We start from the raw sequence: 22,396 nt of genomic DNA on the forward strand, positions 1-22,396 counted from the left end.
AGTATCTCTGAATTTTTTAAAAATAAACATCTTACTCTTCACGTTTAAAATCGATTAAATATATTTTGAGTTTATGAATTAAAAACAAACTTACGAGAATGTATTGATATCTAATTAACCTAGACCAGTTCTATCCATAAATAAAATATTGCGTTACCATAGTCCACCGAAATTGTGAAAATTTAAAAATTGGAGTATCGAGCCATCATCAAGTATCTGTATTTAAAAGGGTTAAAAGGTAAGCAGATTTACTAAAATATGCTTAATACCCTTGGTGATCAATGTCCTTCGTATGCGACCGTGAAAAATTGGACAGCAAGCTTCAAAAGAGGTAAATTTTCTATTGAAGATGATGACCGATAGGAAAGGCCAGTTTCTGTGTCAGTCCCCGAAAATATCGATGCAGTTCATGACATGATTTTATCAGACCGTCGAATTGGGCTAAAACGGATATATGAAGCACTGAATATTTCATACAAATGTGTTCATCATATAGTTCACGTCAATTTGGACATGAGAGAATTTGCTGCAAAATGTTTGAATGTTGACCAAAAGCGTGCAAGAGTAGAAGCAACGCGTTCGATCAGTGCTCGATTTGAAAACGATGTAGACTTCTTAAACCGAATTGTTACTATGGATGAGACATTTCTACGATCCAGAAACAAAACTACAATCGATGGAATGGCGACACTCTGGTTCTCCAAGATCTAAGAAGTTTCCTGTCCAAAAATCTGCTGGAAAGTTCTTGCTTTTTTGGATGAGACTAAAACAATAACTGGAGATTACTATTCGACATTACTGACCACTCTACAGGAAAAAATTGAAGAGAGAAGACGTGTAAAGTTATCCAAAGGTGTTTTGTTTTTGCAGGACAACGCACCAGCACACAAATCTCTTGTTGCCTTGCAACAAATTCGTGATTTCGGGTTTGAATTACTAGAACACCCCCCTTATTCACCAGATTTGGCTCCGTCGGACTATTACCTCTTTCCTCAGCAAAAAAAGTTTAAAAGGTCGTATATTTTCTTCCAACGAGAAGGTAATAGAAGCTGTCGAGGTCTGGTTTGCAGAGCAAGAAGAAACATTTTATTTTGAAAGGTCTAGAGACGTTGCAGGTTCGCTGTAATAAATTTATCCAATTAAGAGGAGAATACGTTGAGTAATAAAATATTTTGACATTGGAATTTTGTTTGGTTTCATAGTAGGCTAAGAATTTTTCAATATATCGTCGAATAAACGACCAATATAAATATAGACGATTTAACATTGACGTTTTTATGGATACTGGTAAAGCCAACACTGGACATGATTGTTTGATTGAAATAAGGAAAGGTTAAAGAGCTATCAACAGGTTCAAGCAGAGAAAAAGGTCGTTGATATCATAAAATAAATACTACAGTTTTATTTGCAATCAGGTTAGTCTATTATCAGTTACAGAAGATAAGAGTGCTCGTTTTAAGTGTTCGAAAATGTTCGTAACGCATCATTTTTCTATAGACGAAGTGAATAATTTAATGAGTGAACATTTTGTCAGGATATTTGGGAATGTAGTGGAACATTTTCCAGCTGCAGCTATTGGGATTTTGAAATACCGGCCGTTTAACGATAGCAATGCTATAGTAAAAGCGATTTACGATTTTTTGGATTCCTTAAAATGTCAAGGTAAGCATTTTGAAATGATTATGTCGTACTTAAATTAGCAATTAACTATATCAGCATAGGAATGTTAATAATTATAGATAAATCAAGATTCATGGAGAGATTTAGATACAATAATATAGTATGGAGGTAAAGTTATTATTATCAACTTTTAAACAATTAAGCCTAATACACATGGAGCAAGTGAAAAGAAACTAAACTCAAAGGTGACTGAAACCACCAACTGGTTGCCAACTGATTGGTGAAATTTATCTGCACCCACAGCAGACGCAGTTGTGACCGAAACTTGACTGACTCGAAAGTAATTTTTTACAAATAAATAATGAATAATTATATTAGTAACAACATACCTCTTCTTTTCAAGTTTAACTACAAAAAAAAAAAAAATAAATTATACCACTGTTGAACCAAACAATCCAGTCCACACTTTTTTGTAAATGTACAAACTATCTTATTCGTCCATCTTTGGAATATTGCTCGTACATTTAGAGCTCGACCACCAAGCATTCCCTGAGGATATTCGTCTCAATATAGAAGAGACTTATAGGCGATCCAGAGTGGACCAGAAACTTGGAAAGCTTGGAGGATAGAAACAAGGTCCCCGACTTGATTCTGTTTTACCGATGCTACCACGACACATGCACTTCCCAACATAATCCCACGTGGAGCAGTTTGTACGACAGACAGACGTCGCTCATGAATACCGAGTTCACCTGCAGGCTCCCAGATCGTCAATTCATCAAGATTTCTTCCTTTGGAGAAGTGCAAGGCTGTGGAATCGCTACACTAACTATAAAAAACAGAAGTTCAAGATCAGGCATCTTGTGTTTGCTTTTCACATAAAAAAATAACAAGTATAGTTCCAAGAAATCAAACAAATAAAAGGAAGTAATTTTACTAGAACGAATTACTAACATGTTGAAGTGAAAAATTTGTGTTGTCATAATCAGATTAAAAACAAAATAACCAAATGCCGGCTAATCAACAAGTTGAGCTTCTTCAAACAAGTTCCCAACGCGTTGTCGTCTGGTTGGTAACCAGTTCCCCATTCAAATGTTGTTACTCATTGCAAACTGGTTTATTATAAATAAATAATATAAATAAGCTGAGTTTATTCGTATGTATTCGGCCTTAGGTGTCCATGTGCAATTTTGAACAAAGCCAAAGTGCCCCTTTAAAAATTGGATAATTTCTATATGAATAAATTGCTAAAATTAATGAATAAGATAACTAATAAAATAACCAAATGTTCAACAATGCTTCTAAGAAATTTAATTAAAAACGTTTTCGTTTCAATTCTTGCCATTGTGTTTCTTGCAAAAGTTTTAATATTTCTCGTTCATGACCAGTAAATTCTACTAAAATCACACTCGTTTCTGAATTATCTTCTGTAAGCCGGGTACGATATGGATTCAAAATTATTTTCATATGAGACAAAACTTTCTCACAAATATAGGACGATCCGAATGCTAAAAACATTGCAAATTCCACATTTCTTGGCAATTAAATTTACCCAGTAAACTATCACAATTTAGGATTTCGTTTAATTTATCCCGAGAATCATCTTCTTAGTTCTACAAATTTTTAGTTTCTAAAATCAAAATGCTAAAGCTCGAAATTTTGAATTTCCTGAAATTCTTCTTTCATTGTGAAGTCATGCAGTTTAACATTTCCTCATTGGAGGCCATATTATCAGTACTAAAATCTCTTGTGTTAACATTTTCCTACAAAAGAAAGTGGAATTTAGTCTACAAATGAAATAATTGCATTTTATAGTAAGATGTTATTAGTTTTTTCTCGATTTCTATGAATTTATTTAATTTTCAAAACATTGCTGGTTGACCTCACATTGCGGAGACAATGTGTTTCTTCTTTGGTAATGGCAGTACCTTCCTAGACGATATTATCTTGTACGAGGTGTGGCTATAAGTAATAAGCACAAAACACTTATTTTCTTTGCTGCGGAAAAAGTACGCTTGCGCCAAAGATTAACGACTGTCTGCTGTTGCCCGAAGCTTACTCTTTCGAATGCGAGCTATGTAGACAAACCAGTACAGCCGTCGCTTTCGTTGGTTTTTATATCGCCGTAAAAATGATCGATCGAAAAGCGGTTTAAGCGTTTTCAAGATGGACGAGAAGATGTTGAAGATGATTCGCGTTTCGGTTGCCCTTCCTCATCAATTGACATGTGTGCGCAGAATTTTTCACATGCAAAGAGTGTGTATAAAATTGGTGGCAAACTCCTCACGAAGATATTGGTATTGACAGTTTGAATACGATTGAAAATGACTCAAACTTTTAAGAAAATATAATAACGTGTGAGGAATCAAATCAGCTTTAAAAGGAACAAAATTTGATTTTTTTGAAGCTGTGAAAGAAAACTCAGAACGCGTCCTAAAGGAACTGACAAAAAAATCTTTTTGCACTGCACCAAACAATGGAAGAGTCGCATTGGACGGTAGGGCAGAGGTGTCAAACTCAATTTTGCAAAGGGCCATATATTAAATTTTGAATTCGTAGCTGGGGCTGATTGAAAATAAAAAAAAATGAACTGAATTATTATTTTGCTTGCTACTAAGAGACGGAGATACTGTCTTTCCCGCTTGTCCAGGCACGCGCTGCCCTTGAAATTACGTAGACTTGAGAGTACGAGTATATAAAAATAAAATTAAAAATGCCGAATAATGGTAAATATCTAGGAAAATATTATGATGTTATGTGGTCCTATTCCTACTATTGAATCGAGGAGCAGCATTCTCTGCGTGATCTGAATTATTTGTCTCTGTCCGAATAGGCCCCATGAACTATTGGAATTTTTCTCTGTTTCAAAAATCAAAAAATTGTGAGAAAAATAACAAAAATAGTGAAATCGTGAGATTTAAGATAAAATCCTGTGATCTTACGATAAATCGTGAGACCTGGCATCCCTGATTGACTCCAAAGCGTGGAACGACGCAAAAATCGGTCGGAAAGTTTATGGTATCAGTATTTTTTTTTGAGGGATTGAATCGCGGAAAATTAGCATCATTTGAAGAAAAAGAAGGCATCGAGACAATACATCGTGTCACAAATCAATGAAACCGATGCCAAAACTACTTGAAATGGGCTTTTAATTGCCCCTGCATTAACCGTACTCTGTATGACTGCTATAATCGTTGTATAGCCGTGAAAACGATAGTGACGTTGGAATAATTATGGAATAGATTCCAATCAAAATTTTTGTAAACACCACGATTTCTTCAGAATTTTTCGTATCAAATTTCATAATTTTCATTTAGTGGATTCAACAATAATTAAATAGAATATTAAAGTTTATGTCTAATATATCTATCTAATCGTAAATAGGTTTAGTAAGATAAAACAAATTTATTTTTTAATTATGGCCTTGAGACTGTTTACTATTTTCAAGTTCAGAGATTATGTATTGTTTGTCTACAGGTGTTAAGATAAAACGAAATATCTGGAAAGGAACTATATTGGTATTCCTTACTGTTAGTTTTACGAGGATGGTCCCAGAAGTACCTGGCCTGACTTTAAGATGGCAGTAGTTGCTTTAAAAACACCATTGTATTACAATGTACACAATCTATACAGCATTTGTTTCAAGTTTGAAGATGCCACGTTGTTTGGTATTTGTTTAGCATCCAACAATAGTGAAGGTTTTCAGTGAATTTGTAAACGTGAAAAAGTTGGTCTTCGTTATGTGATACAATACTTTTATTTGAAAGACGTTAGACCAATCAATGTAAAAGATTCTACTCTTCGTGAGACTGCGCCTTCGTTATCAACAGTAAAATATTGAGTAGCACATTGTACTCGAGGCCTTATGACCTGTGAAGACCAGCATCGCAGGGGTCGACCCTAGAAATGTTGAATAAAATCCACTGGATGATCGTCGACTGAAATTAAGCGTGCTAGCAGACGTAATAGGCATTTCACAGAATGCAATACCGGATATTAACTGAAAATTTGGATATGAGAAAGCTGTGGGCAAGATGGGTGCCGCTTTTGCCCACAATGGAACAAAACCCAGCATCGGTAAGATGTTTCCATCGATTGTTTGGCAATGTTTCACAAAAGTTTTGGCGCCGTTCCATTACGTGGGTACATCACTCCAACCCCGAAAAGAGAAAAATCAAATTAATGGACTGAAGAGGGAAAACCGGCTCCAAAGAAGACAAAGACTGTTTCATCTGCAGGCAAAGTCATGGCGTCGATTGTTTGGGATGCGTGTGGGATAGTTTTCATTGATTATCTTGAAAAAGGAAAAACTATCAACGACGAGTATTATGCGAACTTATTGCTACGTTGGGGCGAAGAAATCAAGCAAAAAGGGCCAACATTGGCCAAAAAGAAAGTGTTGTTTCATCGAGACAATGCACCAGCTTACAAGTTGTTGCAATAGAAATTGATGAATTAAATTTTGAATTGCTACCTCATGCATCCTATTAGCCAAATTTAGCCGCCTTGGATTATTTTCTGTTCCCAGACTTGGAAAAATGGCTCGGTCGTCAAAGATTTTCCAACAATGAAGAAGTGATGCCGGTAGTTAATGGTTATTTTGAGTAGCTAAAGTGTGTGGAGCTAAAAGGAGATTACGTTGAAAATTAAATATATTTTTTTCCAAAATTTTTGTATTTTCTCTATTCAGGTACTTCTAGGACCATCCTCGAGTGTAAGATTTTCCATTAATCCTTCATTTTTGTTACAGAAAAAGAACAAATTTTCCAACAATACCCGGATATCTTCGAAAACGCCATTTGTAACTACCCGTTAATCGTAGATAAAGAACCAGGCTACATGAACATTGCAGAAAAAAGGCGGCTACAAGAATTGAATCTTCGATATAAAGAAAAATTCGGTTGCCCTTTTATCACCACAAAAACTGAAATAGACGATGTATATTCAGAGCTTCTGTCTAGAATAGAAAATAATAAAGACGACGAAATGCAGAGAACGATGAGGGAAGTTAAAGCAATTGTGTACGATAAAGTTCACGAAATAGTACGTTAATCGGTCAATTTATTGTATTGAGTGAAAATTGAAAAGAAATTATTTGAATACTTGAATGTCTTGAGTGAAATTTTCCATATTAAACGATGGGAAAACTATCAAATTACTACGTTAGACGCTTTCTATAATTATTAGTCGCAGTAATTTGGTTATACGTTTTTTTTTTAATCTAACAATAGGCAAATTTTGGAAGATATTGTACAAAATATTATTAGAATCAAATAATTAAGTTTCGTCAATAGTTTGAAAAGGAAAAGATACATCAATCATAGTATTGGATAATTTGAAATGGGTATGGGCAACTTTTGCTCAGCCCTGGGAGCAACTTCGACACTTAATTAGTTCGGAGGTTGTAGGCAACGAATAAGTAGATATTAGAGGCGAAAAAACTGCTCATATTTATACGTGCTTCCAAATCTGTCAATTATTTTCCGTGTGAAAGCTCTCACAAATTTCATTTGGGAAGGATTTCTTGTTCTTCTATGGTGCTAGAGCCCGCTGCGGGCTTTGATCTCTCTAAGTTTTCTTGCAAAGTCTACAGCTGCCCTTTTCCAATTGCGTATATACAAAAGCGAACAGATTTCAACACAAATTTCGTTAAAAACACCAGATGAAATAGACCAAGTCATTTATCAACTAACTGGAGTCATACAAAAGGCCGCAAGGGCAGCAATTCCAGAAAATAGTGGCTCAGAAAGCACAAATAATATTCCATTGTAATTAGACAGAAAACAGTCGAAAAAACACAGTTACTAAAAAAATGATAGATTTCAAGAAGTGAAAACGACAAATCCAAATTAAACAAAGCCACGAGGAATCTGGAGAAGCTGCTTGTAGAAATCAAAAATAAATCAGCCAAGACTATTCAGATTCTTCAACTGCCACTGAAGCCACAGATTAGTCCCTCTAGAAGGCGACAAAGAAATTGAAAGACCGCAACAATTTTACCCTCCAGTGGGAGATAGCAATAGAAAATGGGCGAGGAATGACATAGAAAAGGCAACAGCTTTGTGCAATTATTTGAACCAAACTAAGCAGACGCCACTATGGATCATAAAGATATTAATGACTTTTTGGACACTCCTCTGCAAATGGACTTACCGATAAAAAACTTTAGTCTCAAGGAAATAAAAAATACAATTAAGAACAACTTAAATCCAAAGAAGGCACCGGGGTATGATCTTGTGATTGGGAAAATATTACAAGAATTTTCAATTAAAGGTTTTAAAATGCTACAACAGATTTTCAATGCAGTTTTAAGGACTGGTCACTCAACGGAAAGTTTCGCAGATCATCATGATACCAAAAAGTGGAAAAAAACCAGAAGAGTTAACATCATATAGGCCAGTAAGCTTACTACCTATAACTTCGAAGGTATTTGAAAAGCTCCTTATAACACGACCCCAGTTCTAGAGAACAAAAAACTTATTCCAGATCATCAATTTGGCTTTAGATCAAAATAAGGCACAATAGAGCAGGTACATAGAATTGTTCACAAAGAAAAGAAATCCTTCCTCTCAGCAGCTTTCTTAGACATTAGTCAAGCGTATTTAGAGGAATAATTGCGTCTTCTGCCACCTTCTTCGAGTTTTTCCAATCAAAATTTGATTCAAATACTTTTCCCAGAATTATCTGTTCATTTATTCGCACTATATGACCTGCCCATCGCAATTTCTGTATTCTGACAAATTCCCTGTATTTTTGACATAATTTATGATTATATCTCACATTACGAGCCATTTTCCTGTCAAATCTGCTAATGTTTGTGTTAAGATCCCTTTTCACAAGCGTACGTTATTACAGATCTTAGAATGCTCTTGTATATTCTGTCTTTATGATGGCGTTTGAAAGTTGAACGTTCATATGGTGCAGCCATCTGAGAATAAAATGATGGTTTTATTTCTATCTGCGTGTTTTTCAAGGAACTTGACAATTATAGAAGCAAATTCAGTTGCATTTAATCCTCCATCAACCTCGCTCCGCAAAAAGCACCAGCCTTTGTTTGATTTATTATTGTAGATTGTAGAATTATGCACACGAAGTTAAGTTTTGTAATACATCGTTGATACTTTTGAGAATGGGGTCAGTATTACAGATTCCAGGTCCACTGTGCATCCATCATCTAAAAGGTTCTTCATTGTCTCTCTAGCCTTTTGTTTTTTCATTATATGAAGGTCATATGTCTCTTTACTTACGTTTTTGTGCTTATAAATCCCGCACGAATAGATCCTTTTTTGGTCTAAAGCAGGGATGGGGAAAATACGGCCCACGGGCCGTCTCCGGCCCGAGCGCGGACTGGGATATGAGCGAAAACCGAAAATGAAGCTCGAGTAGGTGCGTCTACCCATTTGAAGCAACTATTTTTGAACACCAGCAAATTGGAATTTTATAATCTCGGACACAATACCCAAATATAGTTGCCCACGCCCAGAAAATAATGGCTATGTTTGGTACAAGCTATTTGTGCGAACAAACGTTTTCAATAATGAAACTAAGCAAAAATTGTCTTCGTAATAGGCTTTCGGGTGACCTCCTTTTTTCATTGTTAGCAATTCAGCATCACAAATGGAGCCGGCTTATGATAAAGTCATACAGAAACAAAAACAGTTCCACATGTCATATGTTGCCACAAAGACCAGCGCTTCTCAACCTTTTACTTCGCGGCTAACTTGAGTTCAATTAATTGCAATGGAAAATGTTATTTTTTAATATTGCACAATAAATTATTGTGCAGAAAAATCAAAACAATATTTTTATTTTACTAAATAATGTAGTGCTACTTGGACCACCATATATTTCGTTAGCAAAAATTGGCACGCGAAGAAAAAAGTTTCCCCATCCTTGGTCTAAACAATCCTATGTTCAGCTCGGCGAAAACCTGATTATATAAACAGATGGACCCCTTTAAATTTGAATTTAACTCTTTCCATAGAAGAGGTCGCTTTTGGTAGTAAATGACTCCTCCAAGTACTCCTTGTTGGATCTTGCCTGGCAGTAATGTGATGGAAGCTTGGGAAGGGTTTTCAAAAACGAAATCATGGTTTCAAAAGTGCTGCGCTTGAGGTTTCTCTTTCTCGTTATGGGGCTTTCAGGTGGCTGAATATGGCAAACACTTTTCCCACAAGATTTTAAAGTTGACGATCTTATAGATAAAGTGTTAAGAAACATCGTTTCCACACTCATACATGAGTATTTGGCAAGAAAAATTTAAATGTCATCTCTCTTTTTCTTGTTTTTATGGCATTAGTAGGCCTTCTACGCTGAGTCGATGGGTTGAAGCAGCATTTGTACAAATAATTTATTATCAATCCACCCCATTTTCCAAAATCTCTTAAAAATTAAACGCCACTTGTATGTTTTCGGCAAACAGTTGCACCGTGATTTCACTTTTTCTTTCTTCTCTTGGAATTTTGTAATTCCATTTGCCGTCGGTTTTATCTTTCCGCTTCCGTTCATCAGCCTTGCCTTCTTCTCGCCTGCGCTTATTTCACGTTCAGTCCACTCATTCTTATCAATTAAGTGCCACTTCTTTCTGGTCTTTCTCCCAACTGTGTCATCCACCTGAGCTTCTGGGTTATTTCCAATTTGCTTTACGGAAAAAAGTATTTTGTATTGTTTAAAATGGAGAAAATCTCTTGAATCCAGTACATTGCGCTACGCAAATGTTTTAAATCCATAACCGGTACAATACCGATTTTGAAACCATAATTTAATTGGTTTTACTGTTGAAACATTAACTTTCTCCAACAAATAATCAAAAATAACGTTTAAAATTCCATAAATATCCAGTATAACTCATAAAATAATATAAAAATAATGAATCACCTTGACTTGAATATTTTTCTGCCGGCATTTTGCATGTACACAGTTGGATTTAAAATATTTGCGCCACCTGGTTAAGCGGTCAGGATGTAGAACATTTTCTTTCTTCACTACGGTGGCCCCGCAGTTTTTTTACTGGTTATAATTCCTTTGCCATTCGATGGCTTATTTTTTTTAACACAATGGTACTAATAACTCATTTTCGCATTTTTTTTGGATTTAAGATATTTGCAGATTAAGGTATCGATATGTCATAATTTTTCAACGTTTTTTCAATAATTTTTGTACGATGACTCCTTTATCTTTATTGCCAATATTTTATTATGAAAATATTTATAAAAAAGTCAATAAATAAAGATAAATTTTATGTATTGAGTGTTACTATTAAGGATTTTATTGTATATGTAGTAGGTATGTACTTATTTAGAATTTTATTATTTTTTTCATTTTAGAAAAAGTATTGTAAATAATCGTATTTAATAAAGTATCATTTGTATATAAACTTATTTTTATTTTACCCTCTACTGTAACAAGCGATACAGCTGGAAAATATTGAAACTACGGCAGTTTAAGCAACAGAATTAGAGATTAGTTACGAAGTATGGGATCATCTGAATTTTCAGTTTATTATTTTATATTCTTATTAATATTGCTTTACTAAAAACTCATATTTCACTACAATCCCCTATCTACTGCCATTTTCTGGTTAGTTTTATAAATCCATCGTTGTAGAACCTTTGTGGTAAACTAGCAAAAAAGCTGCTACGATTTTCGGAGTCTTTTTTATCAATAATTTTTTTAGATGCTGCAACATCTTCATAACCAAATTACTCATCAAACATGTGCGTGACGGGTGTTGTTGTGGTAAAACAACATTTTCACTGTTCGCATCAGACATTGTCTTGGTCGCCTACTTCATCAATGCTATCAACTTCGACTTTACATCACTTTGTGTCATCCAATGGGTTTTTTTCTAAGACAGATTTTGACACGCTTATTTGAAATTCGCGCTGTCAACTTATGCGAAATCTAAACATCAATTCTTCTATTTGTTTTGTATACACATCATATTTCTCAAATGATTCCAAACTATTTGCTTGTTGATGTCCAGTAGATCAGTGAAGTCTTGACTGCTTACACGGTGATCTCTCTCGACGAGTTCAAAAGATCAACGGCTTCTTCAGTGATCCAAATCTTTCAGAACCAAATTTCCACCATGAAAACGTTCCTCCCGATCAGTGATCCCTACACATGACATATCTTAGCTTTCGAACTGGTTAGAGCTGCAGCAAATTGAAAAAAGCTTCATTTTATAGATAGCAAATAATAATAATAAGGTGTAAAGGGCCGATGCATCAGCCTGTGGATAAAAGTCGCAAATACGATTATTGTTTCCAACTTGTTTTCATTTAGTAATCCTTTCATAGTAACCTCAATGATACGGAATTGTAGCTTTTAATCCCACATTTTAAAAACTTAGGATAGAAATCTTGAACAAGTGGCAAATCGATTATCTGTCTCATTGAAACAATTTCAATTTAGTGGGCCCTTATTTAATGTTAAGTACACATCAATGTCACTTGAATTTTTAGTATGGCAGGCATCGAAGGAGGTAAGTAATAACTATTTTACATTAATACTTTTGAATAACTTTTTTTCCTTAATATCTTTGAATAATATTTTTTCGTTGATATCTATATAATATTTAAGAAAAACTTCAAATCGACATTTCCAATTTCGACCCAAAACATTCTTAGTTCTTAAAATATTCTGATTTAGTAACAAATACGAATCATGAATATATAAATCATTCCTGCTTTGAACGGTTTTATGTTTATTTCTTTCAGAAAAACATTGATATTCTGGAAACTTGGATAAATTCCAAAGGATCAGACAGAGTTTCTGCTGTTTACTCTGCTATCGTGGATCGTTTGCATCTTTCTGTACCTTCAGATTCCATACATAAGACTATTCAGAAAACGGCAAAAATGTATGACTGGGCGATGAGAAGAAAATGGCAATCTTGTGCTCAACATCGGGAAAACTTTTGGACGATGACGAATATTCTTTGGATTCACTTCAATTTGAACTATACAACTTATCTTCATCTACGTCATCTGATGAGAGTATTCAACGAGCAGTGACTCAATATAATTTTCAGATATATCTATGCATTGTAAATTTTATTGTTGTGATATTTATTATTATTTTATAACTCTAAAAAAACATTATTTGTATTCAAAGATCGTTACTATATTGTTTTTTAAGTTATCAACAACAGTTTCTTTAAAAGCCAGTCAATAATGATTTTTGTCCACTTCGATCATAAGAGCGCCGCACTGTGATGGTAAGGCTATCAATGTTTAAAATATACCGGTTGAAATGTCAACCTACTCGAGTGGTTATAACTGGTACAGATAAGGCTCTGGCCATCGAGTCACGATTCATCGAGTGTTAAGGAAAGGTAACACTCACAAAAAAACAACCCTGCCATCCCACATTAGTAAGGATGGTAGGGAAATTGCCAATATCCCCTTATAATAGGACAAACCCAAACACAGCCTCTAGTCAATGGTAGCTCGAAGAGCCCTAACTGCAGTAGCGATTGAACAGCACAACGAGCAAGGCAACAGCAACGAACACTTTCATCTCCTCAAAAACTTCTTAAGCTTGAGAAAGAACTCTCACAGATCAAGTGAGACATCCCAAAGTCTATTTATCGAAGAAAAATAGTAAACCAAAATAATGATCAGAAACGTGAGCATCCTGGGTGAAACGCGGCGCGGCATCGTTATTGGTCCAAATCAGTGGCACCATAAAAAACCACAAATAAAAAGCCGCTATAGTGAGATTGTTTATTTTTGTCTGTTTCGTTAAGAAAATTTTCTTAAACATGTCTGACACGGATGCAGCTGATGGAGTTGTTGACATTAGCTACACTCCGCCGGAAAATGGCTCGAAAGCTTCATTTTAACGGTAGCAAGAAATGATTGTGAATATATAAAAATTAAATGCAATAAAATTGTGACAAGACTGTTGATGATGTTATTTCCAAAAGTGCAAATATTTCGGGAGTATCTTCTTCAAGTTCCTACCGAATTGTTCGTGAGTACAGAGCCAATCATTCAGTAGCCGAGAAAAAAAAATTAATTGATGATTTCGACAGGAGCGCCATCAGAGGGATTGTGCACAATTTTGTATTTCAAAATGAGTTACCTACAGTGGATATAATTTTGAGAGAAGTTAACGAAGATAATGACTTGCCGGATTGTAAGAGATCAACAATTTATTAAATGAAATGGGATTTCAATACAAGAAACGTGGAAGGAACAGTTTATTATAAGAAAAAAGCAGAAATAATTAGGTGGAGGCAGGAATACTTTAGAAAAATTAAGAAATTTCGTGAAGAAAATAGAAATTCACTACCTGGATGAAACATGGGTAAACGCTGGACATATTCAGGATAAGATTTGGGTGGAATCTTCCATACAATCCGTAAGCATTCTTGAATTGACTTTCTACCTGATTAAAAAACATATCAGGTAGGTAGTGCTTCATAAAAATTATTTTTTAGACGACGCCATCTGAAAGTTGTTCGTTCTGTTTTCATTTAAATACCGAAAGTTGCATTTTGAGTGTTCCATGTAGTGAAAGTGACAGTTCCATACTGCAAAACACTTTCGGGACGCTCTGGAGTAGACAACTTTAACTTCCTTAAATGTAACTCTAGCCACTTCAATGTTGACAGTTGACAGTTTCACTTCGATGATTTTGCATAACCTTAAATTTTTAATTTTTTGAAATTATTTATTTTATCCGAAGTTTTGTCTAAATTAATGAATAACAATGAATGATGATGAAAAAGAAAACATCAGCGATGAAGAGTTACTCGAATCCACGCCACCTGATCTCACCGGAGAAAGCAATGCGACCGTTCTTAATTTGTTGCCGTATAAATCTCGTGCAAGGTACGAAAAACAGTAGGAGCTCTTTATAAATTGGTGTCACCAGAAAAAATTATAAATAAAATGTTTATAATTCTCTATTGTTTATTTTCTTTCCTCAGTGTAATTGAAAAAGTTTTGGATCTTACGCGTCGTCTAAAAAATATTGTGTACGCCACGGCTGATATACTACTTTGTTGGACTCGTCTGTCTTATATTTTCTGTAAAAACTAGAATACCCACAATAAGAAACATATGAAGTGTCCGGTTTTCCATCCTTTATTCAAACAAATATAAATTCAAAAACCAGCAATTTTTAAAAATGTATTACTACTGTGTTTTTGTAAAATCTAAATTTATTTAAATCGCTTTAGTTTGATGCAAAAATTGTTGGCACTATCTGCTATTGAAATGAAATAAATAGATGGTGCAGTAGTTCCAAACTGTAGTGATATATGCATATACACACCGTGACTATAAAACTTTGACCTAGTGATTAGTCACGTGATCTATATACTTAGATGTTATAATGAGCCAACCGGCGCCAGTGTTTGCGTAAATATGTAAAAAATTATAATTACTTGTTATTATTTATACATGCAAATATTTTGGAATGATAACAAATTGGAATAAAAAATACTTTGATAAATTTAATTTATTAGACATATCATAACATAAACACTGTGAAAACGAAGAGGTGTGAATCATCTCAACACTGTAAGGCGTATTCTTAACCTTGTAGACGACTATCTGAACCTCGTTGAGTTTATTTTTTAGTATGTTGCCTAATAATTTTTGAACTTATAGTTTTAATATTATGTCGGTATCTATTAAAAATATATAATTGGCGATCAAAAATCCCTTATGCGATCCCAATTCTAAGTGTGTTAAATAAATGTTTAAGGTAGGTATGACGTTGATTTTTTCGATCCCTGCGTCTTCAAATCAAATATTATCAAGTGTTTGAAATGAGATTCTATTACAGACATGGGTGAGGCCACATTATTCCGAGTCAGACTTTTCTCCAAAGACAAGTAATGGAACATTGTACTAAATGGAAGTCAATACACTACTGAACGATCACCAGGCTCGGTATTCTCATGTTCTCGCTTGGAGCGATATCGATGTCGGTGAATCTCATGCCCTCTGCTCGTAATAGGAACGCTCCCGCCAAAGAGAAGTGATTTATTTCACTCGCATTCGCATATACGAGGCATATTTTTTAAGTAAGTACCGTTTTACGATTCCGCCGCCGCAACCCCAAGGTCAGCGTTCCGCACATGCGCGCTGGTTACCTACATCTCTTATCTACGCACTGACGCAGTGCTTAAGATGCCTCCGATAATCGTGAGTCCCGCGGATTATGAAATACGGGCTGTTATACGATTTCTTAGTGCTAAATGCGTAAAACCGATCGATATTCATCGTGGATCTGTGAAAAAGAAGAAGCAACAATCCATGGAATGGCGACATTCATCATCACCCAAAAAAGTGAAGTTTAAGAAAACAATTTCTGCCCGGAAAATCATGTGCACCGTTTTTTGGGACAGAAAAGGAGTATTGCTCGTGGAGTTTCGGCCTCGTAATCGATGCAGCGTCTTATTGTGAGACATTGAACAATCTGCGTCATGCAATCCAAAACAAAAGACGTGGCAAGTTGAGTAAGGGTATCGTTTTGCTGCATGATAATGCCCGTCCACATGTGGCTAATCGGACCAAAGATCTCATCCAATCTTTTCAATGGGAAAAGTAGTGGTGGTGATACAGAATTTCATAAGGAGGGTATTCAAAAACTGATGCCACGTTATGACAAGTGCCTCAATATTCACGGAAATTATGTAGAAAAGTATATTAAGGTACAGGCTTTCATGTAAAAATAGAATTATTGCGATATCTTTGCACTTCTTTTTTTAATTCCAAAACGGTACTTACTTAAAAAATATGCCTCGTATATAGACAATTCTAAGCTATCATTTTTATTGAAACAGTGTTTTAAAAATTATAATTGTAAAATTCTAAGGGCTTGTTGTGGACAATTCCTTGAAATGGGAGTTACATATTGCGCTTTATCTAAAAAAATTAAGTTCCTCCTGTTTTGAGCTCAGATCAGTTTCCAAAGAACTGAACTTATTCCCCTCCTTAACAGTCTTATCGAGTCGCATCTCCGATATGCCCTTTCCTTTCTGGGTATATCTGGCAATGAGAAAGCAGACAGTCTCGCTAAAAAAGGGTCAACGATTCCATACTTAGGACCAAAGCCCTCACGAGATGTCACATCGACAACGAACAGAACGGGTGGCTAAAGAATCAGATGGAGTCTCACTGTAGAAACGCTCTAGACTCCAGGCTCGAGACAATCTAAAAGATTCATAATCATATCAGTTAAGAAGTCTGGGGAACCAGAAACGACACCAAACTGGTTGTCGGTATTCTGACAGGTCACTGCCCCGTCTAATACCACTTTAAGACGATAGGTATGGCAGAGGATCAAAACTGCAGATTCTGCGAGCAAGCCACGAAAACAGCAGAGCATCTACTCTCCGAATATCCTGCCCATTTTATTATAAGGCTAAAGTACCTAGAAGGAGTAGTACTAACTCTAACAGAACAATGAGATGAAAAATCTTAAATAAGATATCTTCTAGGTATAGGTAGAGAGTGGCTGAAAAGCTAAAACTACTCCCCAAACAATCCAGGTTTGATTACCTTAATTGGCCAATAACTGGGGAAAAAGTTATTTTTCTGTCAAATGCGATATTTTCTTATAATTTGCCGTTTCATAAATCCAGAAACGAACTTGATGTTCCAACCCAATTATTGGTAAAACCGGAAGTATTAATTTCCCACATCTGAAACCTCAATAAATGGATTCTACGACTTCGAAAACGCTAAACTAAGTTGTTTTTATTATGATCCTAAACCGGCAGTTATAGTAAGTCAAATCATATGAGATAATGTCATCATTAAGGAAAATTATTGGTGTGGTGCATTGCCTTCTCCTCATCGAATTTATTAAATTCCACTTTGAATGCTGATGAATATTATATTTGAATATTTCGAGACAGCTAGGAAAGTATGTCGAATTATTGTTTTCAGTTTATACCAATATATGTCTATTATTCCAAACAAATCGTGAATTTCAAGATCTAGAAATGACTAAAAGTATTTCTAATCTCTGGAACCGACTATAAACTGAAATGCCTCAAATTTTCTCCATGTTATCTTCAATAGTTGGAGACTTTTACTAACTGAACTTATTGTGCTAGTTTTTAATCACACAAAAATCCCAAAAATTATCTTCTGATTTACTAAATATTTTATAAATAATTGATAATTAGTTTTATATTTAGTCTTGCTTAGTAAGTAAACAAGTGATTAAGTATTTCAACTTCCAACACAAAATTCTGGCAATTTTATTAAAAAGGAATATTTTGTTTTTTAATTAGACCAGTTCAATAATAATGGGAGTAATGCTATTACCATTGAAAAGTGGAGATACTTTTTCTATAGAATACGAATCTGCGGCCAAAATTCTTCACTTGCGTAATTTTTTTTAAAATATTTGAGGTTATCTATGCAAAGAGTATCTTTTTATCTATTTTTGAGGTTGTTAAGTTGCCTCAACAAAATTTTTGGGATATCCTCTTTAAATCCATAATTTATTTAGTTTCTTCTTAATTCATGAATAACAGAGTTTAATCAAAATTTTTTTTCTGTTGTAGATTGTTTGGAAGTAGTTTTGGCTCTGTACTTATACCTATTTTGTACAAGATTCTACATCTCATTGTTCTGCTTCCCAAATGCGGAGTCTCCTCCCAAAGTAGGCTATGTCATGACAACAGCAAAACTAGTTATTCTCGCTAGTTATGGCTCGCGGAATCTGCAATTGTTGTCCTCTGCCATACTTATGGTATCTGACGGAGCAGTGACCTGTCAGAAGACCGACCACCAGTTTGATGTTGTATCTGGTCATAGAGTTCTTCAGACTTTTAACTGAAATGGTTATGAATCTTTCATATTATGTAAGACCTGGAGTGTTTCCCCATTTGATTCTTTAGCCATTCATTCAGTTTTAGGTATGGAGTCGTTGCCACTTTTTTGGCAAAGTTGTCTGTTTTCTCTTGGCCTGGTATGTTTTGATGGCCCAGTAACTACATAAGGATTACTTTGTTTCTGTTAGCTAGTGTTTTAAGTTTTTTTGCACTCCCGCACTAATTTGAAGGTGCACTCAATATCATTCAGGACCTTCAAGGCCTCTTGGCTATCTGAGTGAATGTGCTTTTTATCCAAATACTTCTAAGCACATTTATATTTAGGCTGTGATTCTTGTTCAGTTTTTTCCGAGCTTCCATTGGTTCAGTTTTCAACTACCAAACAAGCGTTGTGTGCAGGGTCGGATTAAGATTTATAAGGCCCGGGGCTAAAATAATGACGGGGCCCCCTTAAGGAATTCGGAAACCCGGAAATTCACAAAATAGTATCAATACTTTAGATTTGTGGCATCAACACATTAAAAAATACAAAATGATTTCCAAATGATGGGGCCCTCTTGGACCTGGGGCTATAGCCCCCACAAGCCCCTAGCTTAATCCGGCCCTGGTTGTGTGTGTGATCATGGAATTGATGACTGTTTGATATAACCAGAATACCTTCTTAGGCTTTAGTCCACATGCCCTGCGAACAAGCTTGCCACAAGTACATATAGCCACAGTGGCTTTAGACATTACCTTGTCTATATGATTGTTCTAAGATGACTCTTAGATATTTTACGTCAGTATCAGTTTAGTTCCTTTAAGGATAGATACACTACTATTTTCCTTCTCCTTGTAGCCTAGAACTATAAATCCATTACTGCTAAGTCTAAAGAGAATTTTGTCAATTACAAATGACCACAGTAGGGGTGATAGGTCTTCGCCTTGCGGACAGCTTTTAACTGTAGTAACAGTGAAAGGGTTGCCATTTATTTCTGAGATTACTAAGAGATGTTGTAGCATCACATCGGTCCATTTTAGAATAGGGATTTCTACTTCCCGCTCTACTAACGCTCTTTTGATGGTTTGATGTGAAATGTGTCAAAAGCTTCTACGTCGATGAAAGCTGTTAGAGCAATATCTTTTCTGTCAAGAGCCTTTCTATGTCTTTAACTAGACAATGAACTGCACTTGTGGTGGACTTGCCTTATTTTATAAGCAAATTGTTTCATGTTTTTTCCTGTTATGTTAAAGTGAAGTTACATGGGGTTATATCATTCGGATTAATTTCTTTAGAGCAGATTTGTAGGGACAAAGGGAATTCAAGGTTCAATTTTGAGAAAATAATGATTGTTCACCAATTGAGTGAGGTTAATGAATAAAGAGCCAGAATACTGCTGCAATAAAATGAGGTAGTGACCAGTATCAATATATGACTGGTAGCTGTTTATATATGTTTTGTTTCAAAAAGGATATTAAAATTCATATTTACAAAGAAATAGATTACAAAATATATTGTAATATGGCTTTGGACAAATTTATTTTTTCAGCATATCAGCATAGGCACCAGAAATCAAATCCTGCTTACTAATATTTAATTTCACCATCAACTCATTTGCAATGTTTTCACCATCTTCAGGGCTTTGATCATCATGCAACATTACCTGAAAAAAATTGAATTATTTTGAATTATATTTATCAAATTTATTTGTACTTCTGAAATATAACACTATACCAAACTCAACTTACAGAGGCGGTCAAGTAAAATTAATTTAAGGGTGTAATCACTTTTATTCTCTCTTCCCATTGGTTGAGTTTTTGTCTGATGCAGTGTCTAGTTCATGGACTATGTGTTTGATTCATAAACATCAGTGTTTTGTAAGTATCCATAGTTATTTATGCTAATGCAGGTATAAAGAGTGTCTGATTCTTTATGGCAATGTTACCACTAACTTTATTACTGCTAAAAAATTAATTTCTACTATAAATTTATTTTACAAAGCACATTATTTATTTTCAAACTAGGAGAAACTTTTCTGTATATCAAAAGATTTGTGCTACGGCAAAAAAGAGTGTTTCATAGAAAGAGATTTATTTATAAATAGATATTTTAAATGGTACAAAATTGTAACCTAATCAGTGGGAAAGTCTACACAGAGAAATAAAAAAAAATATCTATTACGAATAAGTTGAGGTTATCAATGAGAAAATTCTTGGTAGCAAAATATATGTTTTTATTTACTAAAAATTTGATATAGGGAAGAACATGAAAACTGGAAAGAAACTTGAAAATCCCTCAAGGGGAAAAGCAAATCATTATGTTGTCATTGTGAAGGGAAACAAATAAAGTCTAACATGTCAGAAGTTACAGGGAAGAGAATATGAAGGAGGTGAATAGAATTATTATTGATAGAAAATTTTTTTCAATTGAGAGCTAAAAGAACAAGAATGAGATAGTATAAAATGCTATACAAACTGCACCAATCATTTTAAAAACTACAAAATTTTTTTAATTAGAAAATAAAGTACAAATTTCATTTATATAAAGTAGGAAAGAAATTAATAAATATTACTAATAATTTTTATGTACCTCTAATTCCATAAAGTGTCCTAATCCTTCTACATCATCAATATGGATTCTAGTTTGGCCGACTAACAACATTTTTCTAACTTTTCTGACAATATTCTTAATACCCAAAGCTTCTTCTAAAACTGAAGTTAAATCATCAATAGATACATTTATAGAAGCCTTTTTAAATGTAGATACTTTTGGTCCCTCTGTATCAGGTCTATCATAATAAATTAATTCTCCAGTATTATTCTGAAAAATACATAACTGAAAATAGACTACTACAGATTTTTGAACAATTTTCCATTATGTGATTAGTTAGCTGAGATTTTGGGGTAATATATATGCTAATATATTTAGATTATGGGGAAGAATTCAATTAATAAAATTAGTACTCTGAAAACTTATTTTAGACCAATATTTCATTGTAATGATTTTTTCATACTCTTAGCTTTTTAAAGCAGCATTCAAAATATTACAGAAGCTATTAACTTCAAAACAATTCTGTGACATTGATTCCAATCATAAAACAAGGGCTCTTAGGGAAGGTTGACAGGTGTCCGGCTTTGGCCAGACATTTTCAACTTTTTACAGTCATGTCTAGCTAAATATATACAAGTCTGGCTTTAGGTCAACCTGATTATTAATACCTGTTACTACACTCAATATGACCTGACATACATACATCTTTCACCTTTTCTACATGCTCTTTGGTTAAAGCAACTCTTTTTTTATTCATAACATAAATAATAAATATACAAATAGAAAAGCTAATTATTTTTATTCATTTCAAAAACAATGTGTCAGGGTTTTAGGGCAAAATGTCCGACTAAAACTGAATCTATATTTGGCTTTTAAACTTTTGGGCCTGGCAACCCTACTCTTAGAAAATATTTTATTTAGTTTTGCATAGCATATGCATTCAAACATTAAGTTTAGTAGCTACACAAGATTCTTTTATTTTGGATATGCTGGTATCTTCAATGCTTCGAGAAAACTATTTACCTAGGTAATAAGTGACAAACAAAAATATTTTCTCAGCTATGTTTGTTAATAAGTAATAATATTGTAGTTTACAACAAAATAGTCTATAGAATTTGGATATATTCGCCTATAATTAAAGAAATTATTAAAACTGTTTACCTCAAACTTTCTCATTTTCAGTCTTCCATGTGAAACATTGTAAAATGTGTCATATTGTTTGATTATTTCACTTCGTTCTGGATTTAACGAATTTGCTCGTTCGATAAGATCATTTATATTACGTACTTTGGCTTTAATTTCAACATTTCTTGAAGACATTTTAGAGTTTAAATAGAATTAAACAAATACTCTATCACTTCTCTATTATTATTTTGAAATAACCTTCAAAGCGGTAAGCAATTCTTTGATTCTTCTTTTTTATAAATAAAAGATTA

The 22,396-nt window shown here is 34.3% G+C and overlaps 2 protein-coding genes and 1 long non-coding RNA gene across 4 annotated transcripts; 2 read left to right on the forward strand and 1 right to left on the reverse strand.

Moving 5' to 3' along the window:
• The first annotated feature begins 1,386 nt into the window (after positions 1-1,386).
• Positions 1,387-10,996, forward strand: LOC130900131 (2-oxo-4-hydroxy-4-carboxy-5-ureidoimidazoline decarboxylase-like). The gene is made up of 2 exons (XM_057810521.1): positions 1,387-1,662; positions 6,371-10,996. The coding sequence occupies exons 1-2, from the start codon at positions 1,470-1,472 to the stop codon at positions 6,670-6,672; spliced, it is 495 nt and encodes a 164-aa protein (XP_057666504.1). The 5' UTR covers positions 1,387-1,469; the 3' UTR covers positions 6,673-10,996.
• A 3,991-nt stretch (positions 10,997-14,987) lies between these two features.
• Positions 14,988-20,985, forward strand: LOC130900132 (uncharacterized). Its single transcript, XR_009060135.1, has 2 exons — positions 14,988-15,342; positions 15,424-20,985. It is a non-coding gene; the product is annotated as an uncharacterized LOC130900132 (long non-coding RNA).
• Positions 19,897-22,381, reverse strand: LOC130900130 (uncharacterized). Of its 2 annotated transcripts, none has more exons than XM_057810520.1 (3): positions 22,122-22,381; positions 21,000-21,230; positions 19,897-20,073 (listed from the first exon to the last, which is right to left on the reverse strand). In XM_057810520.1, exons 1-3 carry the CDS (start codon positions 22,278-22,280, stop codon positions 19,948-19,950), a joined length of 516 nt encoding a protein of 171 aa, XP_057666503.1. In that variant the 5' UTR covers positions 22,281-22,381; the 3' UTR covers positions 19,897-19,947. The 2 variants fall into 2 exon arrangements, with proteins under 2 accessions (XP_057666503.1, XP_057666502.1); XM_057810519.1 differs by having other exon boundaries at positions 21,000-21,245; positions 22,122-22,379.
• Between the last annotated feature and the right edge of the window lie 15 nt (positions 22,382-22,396).

Source organism: Diorhabda carinulata, chromosome 12 (genome assembly GCF_026250575.1).
Source record: "Diorhabda carinulata isolate Delta chromosome 12, icDioCari1.1, whole genome shotgun sequence".
NCBI classification, from domain to species: domain Eukaryota; kingdom Metazoa; phylum Arthropoda; class Insecta; order Coleoptera; family Chrysomelidae; genus Diorhabda; species Diorhabda carinulata.